Genomic DNA, 16,038 nt, shown 5'->3' with positions numbered 1-16,038 from the left:
GTATGGGCACTTTCTCCTACATTACTATTGAATTTGATACAGTAATTGTGTAATTGTAAGATCTATTCTCTACACAGAGGTAAGGACAAAAAAATAAATGCGATTCAAACATTTTTAACGACAGAATATGTTTGTCGAAATAGGGGATTTGAACTCGGGGCACTTGCATCGTAGAGCGAGCACTCTACCATTTAATTCATACCATTACTGATATACTTGTCACATTATGGCCTAGAGATACTTACGACTTAAGCCGAAAGACAGCTTAGTGGATATAGAAATCGGGTTTAACCTTTATTTCGAATATAATTACGCTAAGTCATCTCTCGGCTAATCCTTAAATCTGGTCTCAATATACTCACGGATCAGCCCATAATTTGGAGGATCAGACTCATTCATTCATTTTCAACCGCTTATCCCTATTGGGGTCACGGGCCTATGACATCCAAATTAGCAGCCCACGCTTGTCGATCCTCCGCCACTTCAGGAAGATGTTCGGGTTCGATCCCAAAGCGGTCCAAGGCAAGATTCTGAATTTGATTCAGCCACCTCGTCCTAGGTCTGCCTCGAGGTCGACGCCTTCTCACAATGGCTTGGATAGCTTTTCTGGAGGATCAGACTGATCTTCTAAATTCATGAGGTCTAGTGAAATTACGGGGATTAGGCGACAGGAGCGCCAGGGCTGAAAATAAAAAGCTTCACTTTGGGGGTTTTTGGGTGCTTTTCGAAATGTCAATTTGGTGAACAAACATAGCGAGTATGGTACACAATATCGCAAAATCTTAAAATGCATTAAGATTAGAGTAACGGGAAGGTCAGAGTGCTCGTTTCTGATCGATAAATCCATAGATATAGTACTTAAGAAGTCTCTCAGTAATCAAAGTGTTCACATTTAATAGAAATTTACGATGAAAACGCTAATCCTTAATCATAAATCCTCAGTGTATAATAGTTTGGGCTGATCCTTTACCGCCAAATTTTTCGAGCTGAATATTGTCCAGGATCAGCCTGTGTCTATTTTCTAGGGGGAGACGCTCCTAGGCGGTTTACATAGTCTTAGCGGATTCTTCCATCACGGGTTACAATAGCAATACAACATGATTACATTGTAACAAGTATTCCGATACGATTATTAATAATCGTAAAATCCAGGCGGCGATGGGGCTTCTCGGAATGTAACGTCCTGTGTGACTGTGGGGTAATTCAAACTACCCACATTTGCGTGTTTGTCCCTTGCGCCCTGCTTAATGCGGAGTAGGGGACTTGAAGTCGACATCCCCGCTTACCATTGACGTATTATACCTCAATACGATTAATGATAATAATTATCATTATTAATAATAACCATATTCTTTTGAAAAGTCCTTTTCCGCCTTTTCCACACATAATCATTTATATTTACTAAATTCCCTGAAAAATTATCGTGAGATTTCATTTTAAAATATAAAACTGATATATAATTCAAGTGAAGCCCTGAGATACCTCTCTTTTCTTTCAAACAAGTTCTATTTTGAGTGTCACTTTTAAATCTCATCCCGAGTAATCTGTATGAGGTGTAGTATTGCACAAGTGTTAGTGAACATTTAATGAGAATCATCTTCTGTGAGAAAATCTAGATGAACTGCATGTTACTCAAATGGGAAGATTTTTCCTTTCAGCAGTGTCATTATGCAGTAAATCATTGCTCACACTCGACAGAGACAGCAATGTAATGCTTCAGTTTTTCAAAATCATGAAATTACCGCCTATTACCCCCAATTAAATCTCGGCAAATTAAAAGGTTTTCTGAAATAGCCTGTCATGCTGTTTGTTTGGCCATTGCAAAAACTGAAAGTCAAATGGTTGTAGATAATGATTTTGGAAACCTTCCCTGTATATTTCGAAAAATGCTTTTTGGAATGGCTAAAAATTACGTTGTAGTATTTATTTTTTCATTGTAGATTTTTACTAAGGCATTGTATGAGCAGTAAAAAGTTAAAATTGAATAGTAACAAAAAAAATTGAAACAGTGATATTATCGTCCAAATTTTGGCAAAGGGAAAATAAAAGTCTTTTCAGTCTATCTGCAAACATTTTAAACGTTAAATATATAAACTATACCCATTTTTGTAAAGATTTAATTTTTTACTGACCATAATCAGATATTTTACTGCTCATTTTTAATTTTTTCTGCCCATTTTTAATTTTTTACTGCTCGTTTGTTTTTTGCCTATTAATTGTTTAGGCGGACACTTCATCTATATATGAACGTTTATGACCTTGAGCTACTCCTAAATGGTTTCTCAAGGCTTAGAATAATCAGTCCTATATGCTGCATTACTAGACCGTTTGAACCATGTTGTAATACGTTTAGAAGATACTGGTGATCACTGGTGATCACCGGAATCTTCCAAAGAAATTCACACCAGTCCAATACATATTACCATGTTGTAATATTCATTTCAAAGGTCTTCAAATACCGCAATAAACAGTATCGTTTTCAATCGATTATGAACCTATAAATAATTTTTAACAGAAACGACACAATTGAAGTTTGCAGAGATAGGGTGGCGCCATTACTTGTTGCCTTTGTCCCTTTGTCTTTACTTATGGCCTCCTCGCAAAAAAACACTATAATGTCATAAAATGATTCCGAAAAACTGCAAAATTAAAAGTATATTATGTCCGATTAGGGTAAAGTGATACAAGTTGGACAATTCGCCGGCAAAAGTTGGACATGGCTTTTCTCTTGATAAATACAGTACAAAATTTGTTTTTAAGCACAAGGAACCAAATTATAAAACTAAAGCATTAAAAATATACAAATAAAAATGAAGTACTAAATTTATCAAGAAAAAAAGCTCTGTCCAACTTCTACTATTGTCCAACTTGTACTACTTTACCCTACACATCAATTTTTTTTTTGGTTTTTGGATAATTTTCTGACAAAAATTGCGATGTGGCCATAAGTAATGCCACCCCCCTATCAAACTCACGAACGATTATTGTTCTTCTTGCAATTACAAATTAAAAGCACAAATACGAGCATTTCGCTAGTTGGGACGCATTGCTATTCCTTTTTTTGTCCTTACGAAGAGGAAATTCACGTAAAAGCATTCGGTTCCGCTGAACATAAAAAAGAAAATGTTTGAAGGTGCAAGAGTATACTTAAATGTCTCATTCAGAGAGTAAAGAGAGCAGAAAGCTTCAGAGAATTGCTATAGTGACATCTTGCATTGATCGACCATTGTTCATTTCCATTTGTATTTTCTGTACTTTCAAAATTTGACAGGGCATTTATATGTCAAAGTGACAAAAATGGTGATAGAAACGATAGAAAAATGTTACATTTTACAATGTTCTGCTCTGTTATTATTTCTTCTCTAATTATGTTAGTTTGATAAATTTTATTGTTGTCAATAGCATAGACTTGTATTTGTTGAGCAAAGAAAGATTATAGAGTTTTTTTTTAATAAAAATGTATATATATATGAGATATTGTAGAGAGGAACGTTCATTTTCATCAAAGGAAAAATCAACAATTTCTCTAATGTTTCTTCTTTCGGTCAAATAAAATAATTCTATTGAAATTGCCAGAAATCTACATTTTCCTCATACTCTCTAGCCCAGGCGTATGATGGAAATTGTGAAAATCCAATGCCTTCAACAGGGAGAAGTTTAAATAACATTACAGGATTTCACCTTCATACATTCCTTTATCTCCTACGCACATTTTCAGTTAGCTTTTCAGGGTGGAAATATGATTTTCCAGTGAAGAATAACTGAATGGGATCTATAGAATGTGTTTTTGTGTGTAATTTACCATGTAGCTTCATTAAAATTACAATTATGAGAATTGTGAATGGTGTTGCGGTTAAGTGCATTAGTGAGAAAAAAATGGTAAAATCTTTATTACTATCACTCAGAGAAAAGTAAGGTTTTTAATTAGTTCGTAACTCAATTATATGTTTTTCAAATATAATGAGCAGCTCATATTGTTCTTGTTATTTTTTTTTCTTTTAAATATTTGTTTGATAATTTATAAAGAACGAGTGAAATTTACGAGGAAATGTATAATCGCATTGTTAAATCAAGTGCATAAAAGACAAAATAAACACACTCATTAACTTAAAGTACGCATAAAGCAATTTTACTGACTGAATAATTAGCCTAGTAGCATACTAAGAGAAATTGCTACTTTACTTAAGAAACTTATTAAAAATAATTGATAAGAGATTACTGGAGATAAAAAAAAACATTGAAATGTTCAGAAGTATTTACTTATTTTGGGTATCGGTGAGCGTCGGTTTATAGAGTGACTTGAAAAAAAGACGATTTTGCCCAAAGCTCTCGGCTCGAATCCAAGCCTTCCTCAGTGGTAAAATCTAGAATTATCTTGCTTCATCAATGGATCTAGGGATTTACAGGGCATGAAATTTAAGGCTCTGCACTTTAAATTATTGATATTTTTGTCTCAAATTTGGTTTTTTAAATATTTTTGTTACTTTATCTTGGTTTGAATTTGGATCATCGGTTCCCTATTATTTTCTTATTGGCCATAAAAAAAGGCTCAATCAAACCGGGGCATTTTAGTTCGAAATTCCCATTGAAAAAGTTAAATTTTCCATATATTTACATTAAGCTACCATATACAAAATTGATTTTTGCGTACCTTTTAGTTCATTAAAATACCTCTACGCCTACGCTCTACGAGAACTCTACCTTCGAAATATTTCCGAAAATCTAACCTTGGCATAATCTGAAATATTAATTTGTGAACATATAGGGGAAGGTGGGGCTAATTGAGCTGTGGAGCTACATTTTTATACGATTTTTCGTTTATTTCTAAATGAAAGTGGTTAATACAAATATTTTATTTAGGTCCACAATTGTTTTGTCTATCCAAATTACATCATGCTAAAACCCCGTTTCCTTTATAAGTATGTGAAAAAATCGTATAATAATGTAGCCCCACAGCTCAAAGTAGCCCTACCTTCCCCTTCTGAGGAAATTCTCACATATCCACTAAAAAAAAGTACTCTACCAATCAGAGATCTTTAAAATCTACACCGTCGGATTGTTTCTCATATAGATTGATAGGATAAATAAAGAATTGTTGACCCAAGCATTGCATTCGAACTTCCGAAAACAGCGACATAAGATCACGCGATTAGCTTGATACTGAAGATGAGTTCTTAATGTCTTAATTTTTTATTGTCTTTCAACATATTTCCGTTACTAAGCATAGATATACTTTTATTTCTTTTAAAATATTGCTGATAAAATTGGTGTCGGAAATTCGAATTCGGTCTTTGTACTGCAGAATTGGATGTGAAAGTAGATTAGCAATGGATAATTGACTCAATCTTCCACTGGAGATGGCTAGATAGAAAAAGAGCAAGTGTTCCAAAGTAGTAAAATTTAGATGAAACACTTATTCATTCTGAAAATTTTTGATGCTGTTTATAAGGTCCCAGCTAAGAACCGGAATGCCGGCTATTAAAGGAATTAGAAGTACAGCACAAGGACCGAATTTCCAAATATTAGTGCCAGTGGTATTCACTATGGTCGAAAAAAATTATTATATATTATTAAATTACTCGAAATAAAATAGAAAATCAATCATATCTTATGTCAGATAGAAATTGACCCAGAAGACCTACAGATAACTGCATAGCATAGTGCAGTGCAGTCCGTTTCAAATTACCCTCGTTTCAACAGGCCCTAAGGAGTTAATTTACATCAAACGTCAAACGGTCAGAAATGCCGAAGAGTGAAATTCATCTCAATGTGAAAAATAAAATTTACTTTTTCGTCATAATGCAAGAAATACATACTCAAGTAGAATTTAAATGCAAGTGACTAAATAACTTGATAAATTATATAAATAGTAAGATTCTAGAACTTCAGTTGACATCTTCTGCAAATAGGATGCTTCTTTAGCATAGAGTTATGAGCATCACATTATATTTTGAAACTTTATAAATATGTGTAGCATATGTTTAATTATTAATGTGACAAAGTTTTAAATTTAATAAATGCAGTAAACCTAAATGTCAAAATGAATTTTCACGACATGAACTCAAGTATTGAATTTTCACAAGATCTTGCGCATCACAGATTTTTTTCCCTCAATATCATCATAATTTATGTAGAATATGATATGGGAATTTCCCATACATATACTTTTATCATTTTACTTATATTTTCCTGTACTTTTTTCCACTATACCCTTACCCTTGCCAAAATCATACTCGTTTTCTTTTTTTTTTCCCATTTGAACCTACTCCCTTTATCTGATATCTTGTGTTGAATTTCACTCCACAGGCACATTTCTTGAATGTAATACTGGTAAAGAATAAAGAAGAACCCCAATAAAATGCCAATTTGAAAGCCTAAGTACTTCTCGATACTCAGCAAGTTCTTTACCTTCTTTGCCATAATAGACACCTGGGGGTGAAGAGTGAGGTGAATATTGTATTAAAGAAATCAAGTAAAACACGTAGAATACGGTTATAGGGGACAAAAAGGGGAAATAGTGCGGTGAAAGTCTTTTTCATTTCTCTATTTCTTTCTGTTCATTGGTATACTTTAAACTTAGAGAAATGTAATATAAAAATCTTGGATTTGTCATTTTGCAAAAGGCGTAAAGTTATTTATTCGTCCGTCTATTTTACATAATCATCGAGTTAAAAAAACAAACGTTAATAGATGAGGATTTCGGGTTTTAAGGCAAACTTTGAAAAGTCAATATTTCTACACGATTTTTATAATTTTTAAAACTTTTCACAGGTTATTCAGGTAGATGTTTCACCTACGTAAATCAATAATGTTACATTTTTCCAACTTGGGGTTTTTCAAGGTCAAATAGTTCATAGCCTATGGCTAGTATGAGCAGAAATTATAATAATATAATAATATAATAATAGTCGAAATTATTTCTTAAGCATTTAAGGACGAGAAGATCAAAAATTGGGGGATCACAAAAAATCAATTTTTCTGACTTTTTAAAGCAAAACATGACTTTAGATGGCCGTAGAAAAAATCATTTTTGGGTCACCGGTGACCCAATCGTCCTTAGAGGATTAACCACTTCCACCAAAGTATAAAATTTGAAAAGTTCTTGAAACTGGAAGTAATTTCAACATTTGCAAAAGGGAAATGAACAAATTGACGCCTAATTTATTATTAAACATTAGAATTACTGATTTTTTTATTATTATTTTTGAACAAATTAATTATACGTTTCTTCATGATGTGTTTTAGCAAATTCAAGAATTGCAAAGCATCCCAGCTTAAAGAAATAGTCGAACATACTTGAACTTGCCATGTCTTAAATGCTTAACTCTTTCGCGTCTTTAGGGTAATGTCATGACTCGGGGAAAAAGTTTTTTTTGGGTATTTACATTAATTGAAATCTATCTGTTCGTGCACGACATCATAATAGAAGGATGTAAGATTCTTGGCTCATTTTCTCAAGATTCCAGTTAGATTTCAATTAATGTAAATAGCCAAAAAGAAACTTTTTTCCCCGGGTCATATATGACCCTAAAGACGCGAAAGAGTTAAACTTAGGATTAGGGGAAAGCGCTCTACCTTCGGAGTACTCAAGCTTCGAACAAATTTTTCTTTCAATATGTTTTCAATGAATTTGACGTATTATAACTATTTATTTTAATAACCATCCCAATGCCTCAAATTTCCTGAAAAAATCCATAGGTCAAATCCATTAAGAATACAAAGAAAAAAAAAGAGTTGTCCGAAGTTTGAGTCATCCGAACGTAGAACGTTTTCCCCAAGATTGAATTACAATTGTATCACTTATCAGAGATTTCAAGACTATCCTAAAAACCCCAACATGAGACAATTTGTTGATAAATACGCTTTCTTGTTTTAGTAACTGACCTTGAACATCCTTTTTTAAGTATGATTTAAGGTCATTCCGGATTACAATCGACTGAAGTTTATTTAAGGACCATATCAAATTTATTAGAAAATATACAATCCCTTCATGAAGTAAACTTCAACTTAAATGAACATATTTAAAATTAAGGGGGCTGTACATTTGAGTTTGTGATTATTATTATTGTATTAAAATCGTATGCGATTACTTCAGGCTTGTCATTGATTTCAAAACCTTTCCTAAGACAACAAATTTTCTAAAATCGATTGATAAATATGCTCTCTACAAGTTTTTGTAATATTTGACCATGAAAAAATATTATTTTGAATGCTTCAGGACATGTTCTTATGTGCGGTAGAAATATTCGACTCGACAATTCTAGCATTTCACAAAAGCTTTTCAACTTCGCCATCCATTTTGATCAGAAAAATACAAGGCTCCTAGAAAAATATTTGTTTTACTTTTTTTGTAATTTCAAATTGTGAATTTTTTCCCGGAATTGGTAACCCCTTAGATGGTCCTCCCCAAGGGTTATAGGATCTCTAATACAGTTTATGTAAACGTCCTGTGCAAAATGATAATGTCCTCATAGAGGCAAGGTGAAGAATGTTTAATTTCTTCATTGTAGATTGTCGGAAATTCTCACCCAAGGCTCGAGGGCTCCTTTTCTACACGGTTTCATCCTTTGTCTATGGCTTCATTCACTTTATTTTACCGCTCACACTGCGGGAAAATACATACGGATTTTCCATTTGCCTTTGTTCCCAGTTACGTTGTGTGGGAGGAAAACCCATCAAAATCCTTCTATCATCCTACAAAGCTAACTTTCCACCTAACTTTAAGTATAAAACATTCTCGTCCTGGCTCCATGTCAGCCAACCATCAGATTAATCCACATCCTGGAATTGGCATTCTCATGGTTTTTTTTGGTGCTTGCACATCATAAGTTTAGGCGGAATCGAAAAAAACTCCTCTGAAAATGCCCCAGACGAAAAGAATATGAAAAAGAAAACCGGAAATGTGAGTGTTGGCAAAAAGAAGTAAAGATGAGCAATGAGAAATGTATATGGGGATTGAAGATTTACTGCTTTGAATTACCCTTGAGTACTTTTCTTGCATCTCGATTATAAAATGAATTAACCTCTGTGCAACTTATCTCATTTATTATACATAAATGGATTTGCCACAAAAGCACAGTGGTAGTTTCAACAGATAATCCAACCGTATACAAATTATTTTCCGCCTCATGTTCAGCCATTTCCGTCTGTTAACTCAATACCATACCCTTCCTGCCAAACTAGATACGACATTGTGTACTCCTTTAGCATATTCAATGCTACTTCAACCATGTGCTGAGTGTTAGGACTTGTTCCTTGGTTGCATATAAACTTATTTTCGAAACTCCACCCCATACCCGCCCCATTCCAGGCAGCAAAGTAAGAAACTGATGCAAAAGTCGTGTCACTACAAAACGTGTCTCTCAGAGATGTCTATCCTCGCATTATTTATTATTCGTGTGAAAAATACTTTTGTCACACTTGGTTTGAAAGATACACCGAATCATCACTACTTCTCTCAATCCATCGAATACACCACAAGACTGACAAAATATTTATCCGTATTCATTGGTTGTAATCCTTATTTTTCGTATTATACTATTCCCATCTGCTTCCTCAAAGTTAGATAATCAGAAAAGTTTGCAGTGCTATTGCATACATCAAATAACTATGCATATCAATGAATCGAGTAGAATCAATATTGCAACAATGGATGGTACTGTGAGGTCATATCTGTCCGTTTTAGAGAAACTTTTTCACTTCGTTCTGAAGAACGTGACGAAATTTAAGGGAAGGTGAGGTGAGTTCATTCATATAAATGAGTTTTATTCGGCTTTTTTGGGGGGCTCAGTGGATCAATGGCTAGAGTATTGAGTCTATTGGGAAGAAGTCCCTGGTTTCAGTGATGAACCGCGCTTAATGCTTATCTGGTTGAGTACTACCACTGGCCTCTTAAGAAATGGGGCACAGAAGAAGCATTATCATTAAAAGATTGAATCTGTGGGCAGTTTATTAACCCTTTAACCCTTTAAGTATGATTGGAACACCGGTGTCCCATAAAGAAAATAATTTTTCCTAACTTACTTAAAGTTATTTTTTTCTTAAGTTTGTACGCAATCACAAAGTAGAAGGTTGAAGGAATCTAGGATATTTTTTGCCAGTCTCTAGCTATTTGCTATATAGTAAATTTTTAAGCTAAAAAATGACGAATTTTTAAATTCTCATATTGAAAAGTGATTTTAAATATTTTTTATACTTCCAATTTTTTTAAGCAAAACCGTTTTGGTAAAAAAAACTACAATACTCAAACATAATATTTTTCCTTAGAGTGAAAATTATCATTCATTGGTATTGTCAGAAAAATTACTTACATTTTTATGCTGTTTTTGTCCCTATCGTTCATAGAGAAAAAAAATACACCGAATCAAACTCTGTTGGATTGTCCAATAAGAGATGTAAGACATTTAATTAATTTTGTTTATCGGTTTCATTTTTATTGCTGATTTTTGGTCCGTGAAAACTGTCTCGTCGTTAAAGGGTCAAGGGGGAAAGGGTCAAAAATTGGGGATCAGAAAAAATCATTTTTCTGACTGTTTAGAGCAAATCATAACTTGAAAAGGCCTTATGACAAATTTGGTTTGGGCCACAGGTAACCCAATCGTCTTTAAAGGATTAAAGAATTTCCTAATTTTTTCCATAGGAGAATTATTCAAAACCAACTAACTTGATCAATTATAGAGTTACAATAATGGGGTGATTTCGGATAGAATCTAAATTTGAACTTTAAGATTTTCTAGGAGGCTAAGGGCCTTGACAGACATGAGGATTAGCCGAGAGACGGCTTAGCGAAATTATATTAGAAATAATGGTTAATCTACAGTTCCATAATTTTCCACTTAAGTCGTCTCTCGGCAAAAGTCGTAAGTGTGTCTACGGCATAAGATAAGTATACAAGCTCTGCAATCAAGCAAGAATATACTTTTTTGGGCTTTTTTCTCTTGTCTATATGAAGTATGAAGTACTCGAGAAAATCCCAAATTTTTAATTTAAATTGAAAAAAATCATATTCAAATTATACTTTAACATAATTGTTAACGTGTAATTAAGTTAAGGTTAGAATAAGTAGATCAAAAATTCCCCGTTGTGTCCACAAATAAGCTGAGATTTTGAAAATAATTTCGTTTATCTAAACTCGTAAAATCCTATATCGCTGTTGAAAAGAAACTGGTATAAGAATTGCAATACAACACTTATTTCAGCACAATTTGATTGAATTGAATAGTATGCTAGTAAAAATTAGATGTTTGTTGTAAACCTTTCAGGGGAGACAAAATACAATCCACAGACTGGTCAAAGGAATTGATTTGGATACCGGTGATTACCAGTGAGATTTTGCTTCACTTCAGGGCTAATACACTTTTACAATCTTATCCAGAACGTTTGGTCCAAATGCGGACATTTTAAATCAAGTACGCTTCAACCACTAATGAATGTTCTGCCTGCACATACTGCAACTCCCACTCACAGGGCTAATAGTCTAACCCAATCAGTCTCTAGGGACGCTAAGGACACATAATAACGGTATGGATTTTAGAGCCGCGGAACCGATTCGTCTTACAACTTATTACTTCATTTTTAAATTTAAATTAAATTAAAAACATTTTATAAATTATTTAGAACATACCACATATTTTTATCAATGATCACTCGTTTAAATTAAACTGATAATAATAGAAATTACATTTATATTGGTTTGAATAATATAACAAACTACAGTTAATTTAATCAATTATTGTATAAATAAGTCATTGAATTAGTTATAAATATTAAAATCAATAATAAATAAATTATATAAATGAATTATAAATGAATCATAAATAGTTTTATATTTAAATACATACAATTTGGTTTGGGTTTAGAGTAAACAAACTCCTATGTTCCTGAAAAACGCATTCGCAAAGTACAAGCCAAATTAAATTTAGGTTGTATTTAACTTAACTTAAAAAAAACTAAAATAGAATGAATTCACTAAATTATAGTCAACGCCAAATTTAATTAAATTAAACAATTTTCATAGGACCACAAAATTGTGCTTTGCTTATAAAGTTTGATTTGATTTGTGTGCATCCAGCTTGAAGCCAATTTGGTTTAGTTACATTCGACACCCATTTAAATTTTAATTAATTTGAGATTTTAATAAACAAATACAGAACTCAATCCACAGAATCAGATGCGAATAGTAGAATTTTGGGGTAAACGAAGTCCTCTGAGGCATCACCTAATTTTCCACCTAAAACTCTCTCTCACTTTTGACCCAAGCGTGATTGAGAAATTCGTTTTTGGCAGTTTTCTGCACATTTTCGCAATTTGGACACAATACAATTGACAACTTTTAATCGTCACATATGCGATTTAACACCTAACAGCAGCACAAGCTCCCAATGTGTGTTTTTCCCATTGAAACTCTTTTCTCGAATTTGAATTCACATACAATTTGATTATATGCTGGGCCACGAGAGAAACCTTGTTGTATACATTGTTCTAATTTGTATTCTGCTACACCGCCAATTTTTTGAGGGAACAAATTTTCTATGTAAAAAAAAACTGTATGGGAATTCACTCACCGTAGTCCTGTCGTAATTTCCAGAGCACCATTGAAGTTACCAATATTCCAGCATGTGAGAGCTGCACGCAGCAAGCACGCGAAAGCCGCTTTGCGTTCATCCTGCGAGCTCTGGGACACAATGAAGTGCGCCACCCATGAACAGACCTGTTTCAAATTAAAATTTAAATATAACTTGGAATATTCTAGTCACTTTATAGTTTTGCAGTTAACCATCCCCTACTACGTATATTACAATTTATGCTAAATCGGTCAACGTTAACAAAGCTCTGTGCATAATTACCTGAGATTGAATAGATTAAACCTAAATTCGTATAATAAGCTTTTAACTTTGTATAAGGACATCTTGATTGTGATACGGAATGGTGGAGAATTTAGGTATATGTACCGTAGATGCGGGTGACTTTGCACTACGGAAGTGACTACATCCCTGCTCTTCGCACACTCTGCTTTAATTCTAAGACTTAAAAATGGTCCAGTGGGCATTAGGATACTTGAGGATAATCTAAAGATCATTCTGAAGTGCTAGAATTAAAGTAAAGCTTACGGAAAGCAGGGGTGCAATGTCACCCCCTGAGATCAAAGTCACCCGCATCTACGGTATTACTTTCGAAAATATTAAAGAGTATAAACTTAAATAACTTCGATAATCTGAAATTGTCCCATCCTCCCCTTAATCACGAGAATAACGCGTCTTAAATTTACTAATTTAAGATTAAGATTAGTCTATGGGTCGGTTTAAACCTTTATCGGTTCCGCTGCATCCAGGCCACTTATTTGGGCCCATTATGCACTCCCCATTACTCCATTCTATTTTAACCCCAAAAGCGGTCATCCAGCTCCATATCTCGGCTTCTGTATGCCAGAGGTACACACACAGTGTTGTTTCTAAATATGTTGCGGCAGACCAGCCTTGGTTGGATCAGTTGCAGTGAATGTGTATTTGTATCGACAGAAGTCTTTATGCCGAACTCGTTTCTGTACCAGCCTCTTCTATTTAGGAGGTTCATTGTCTATGCAATAGGCATTGGTTTTTCATCCATTTACTGGACTAATACGATACGACTGCTGAAAAATCTGCAGCTGCCGAGTTTCGAACCCGAGACCTCATAGTCATAGAGACACTACTCTACCAACTGATCCACTGAGGCTCAAATTTACTAATTTTATAATATGATTATTTAAAAATTATATGGGCGAAAAATTGCTCTTAAACTTCAAAATATCATTTGCGATTATCTTTATGAAATTTTAAAATCGACACACGAAATATCCGGAAATAAGCTTTCTTACATCCGAATGACTGACACTGAAAAATAGTTGAGAAAATAAATGTAATTCATTTTCTGAGATATAGAAGTACAATAATATTGTTGCGATTCAGGATCGCGGTAGTCAATCGCTTATAAAACTATCCCTCAGCTAAAACATATCCTTAGGTGAGGGTATCTAGGCTTAATTTCTAAATATATTAACTCGGATGCAAGTTTTTACGCTCAATCCTATACTTCGAGAGAGAAATAGATATATAGCCAGCCTGCCTTTGACATAATTATAGAAAGTTGTAACACTGTATATAGCACACTTCTCCAATTAAAGAAATAACCGATAAGTCATCCTATATACTAACGGTGTAAGGTAATTCATTATTCGATTAGAAAGAAAATTAAAACTGTACAGGACCAAATATACTAACAGACGGGAGTGCTTCTACAAAAAATTGTTTAGATAAGAATATTCGAAATTGTAGAAATTGGCCTGTTTTCTTTTAGAATTTAAAATAGTATGAATACAAAAATCCATCGATAGAGGAGACTGGGGCAAAAAGTCACAAATCGAAAATTTCAAAATTCAATATCTTACAAGATAAATAAGATAGCGGCTTAAAATTTTTACCACAAATAGCTTCCATAAACCTTCTTCGATATTGTATGTTTCTTCGAATTCGAACAAGGAATTTAGAAAATAAAAAATATCAAAATTTTTAGCCCTATTTTTAAAATATTTTCCTTGAAGAATACATCAATTATTACCTACTTATTATTCAAAATTTATGCACTGATGATTATTTCCTAAATGACTTGGATTCTTTGAATACGAAGCCTCGCTCTATTTTTGAATTTTACAAAGATTCTTCTCTCAAGAAATCTTTTTATTAAAAACGTCCACTTGGGGTAAAAAGTAACAAAAGGTATGGAGCAAAAAGTAAGAAAAACCGAAACAATTTATGATGTCTCACGGCAAAAAAAAACGTCAATGCCAAGTGTCGCCGGTTGTTGTTTGCATTGGTCAAAGGATTTGCAGTCTTTTGTGTGTTTTCTTCTAAAATAGCTTGGAAATCGTTTTTATCGTTCAGTCAGAAAAAATGGTGTTTTACAAAGGTGTAGAGGAATAAATTTCCTATTAAATTATGTTATCTAGGTATTTGTTTTAATTTACGGAATCCCGTAATAATGCGAATCAAAATGTGATAGTATCTCATGCCTGATACTATTTGCCCCAGCATTTTTGAGAATGGTCACAAAATTACCTTTTAGAAAACGGATCGATAAACGTATTTCCTTACAAAATAGAGTATAATTACTTTCACAAAGTTGTAGAGCGGTAAATTTCCTAGAAAACTGCGCTAATTAGAAATTTCTGGAGCGTTCGAGTACTTTGTAAAAAAATAAAATATCCGTTTTGTGATTTTTTGCCCCAGTCTCCCCTAGCGAATTTCGATCTAGTAATCTTTAATAAATATTTTAATTCAAAATTTTTTTTAGTTATTATAAGATCGTATACGGAAGATAGCAATAAGTTGTACTGTCTTCTGTTAAAGGATCATTAGAATTATCATGTATATACGAAAGTTACGATGCATTTTTTACGATGTTCAAAGAAATTTTAATAATAACGTTTTAATTAATCATTAAATTTCTCTTAAAATGAGTCTACATAAGCTATTTAATATGTGATTCATTACAGATAACCTTGCTATACCCTTAAATTCGAAACAATCTTATCTATTTTGTTCGTCACCGAGATTATTTTCTTCTTTGTTCCCAAAATTCAATTTGGAATTGAAATTACTGTGATACCGAATTCCACGTAACTCTCAACTTGAGAAAAATCCCAATTACCCTAAGCCTATCAGAGCTTGTCACTGGTTTTTCAATCTCTGAAGAAAAATGTTTATGTACACCTATAATACATAAATTTCTCTTGTCTTTATGTGGATCAAAATGAAACAAATATACCATACATCGTATACAATCACCTTGGGTACGAACCGAACGATGTTCACCTCATCTGTGTCACTTGTCCAAGAGCTTTTGGTGGTAAGACAAGCACTGAGAGAATGAAGAAGAACTCCCTGCGGTGCCATATTAGTGTATTTTCTCTGGTAATTTGAGCCCATGACTCTACTATGGCCCACCCATTAGAATAATTTAATACCCACCTTGAGATCTAATTAAAAACACGTTTAAGCAGAA

At 33.4% G+C, this 16,038-nt stretch overlaps 1 protein-coding gene across 6 annotated transcripts in view; it reads right to left on the bottom strand.

Annotated features, from left to right (window-relative positions):
* Positions 1-16,038, bottom strand: part of LOC129800021 (1-phosphatidylinositol 4,5-bisphosphate phosphodiesterase epsilon-1-like) — a 248,331-nt gene that overhangs the window by 77,428 nt on the left and 154,865 nt on the right. For all 6 annotated transcript variants that reach the window (XM_055844374.1, XM_055844370.1, XM_055844371.1 and 3 more), the window contains exon 6: positions 12,564-12,709. In XM_055844374.1, the coding sequence (XP_055700349.1) occupies positions 12,564-12,709 (146 nt within the window). The remainder of the gene's footprint in view (positions 1-12,563; positions 12,710-16,038) is intronic.

Source organism: Phlebotomus papatasi, chromosome 1 (genome assembly GCF_024763615.1).
Source record: "Phlebotomus papatasi isolate M1 chromosome 1, Ppap_2.1, whole genome shotgun sequence".
Taxonomy (NCBI): Eukaryota; Metazoa; Arthropoda; class Insecta; order Diptera; family Psychodidae; genus Phlebotomus; species Phlebotomus papatasi.
Note: the sequence above shows the minus strand (reverse complement) of the source record. Positions and strands in the feature narration are given on the sequence as shown.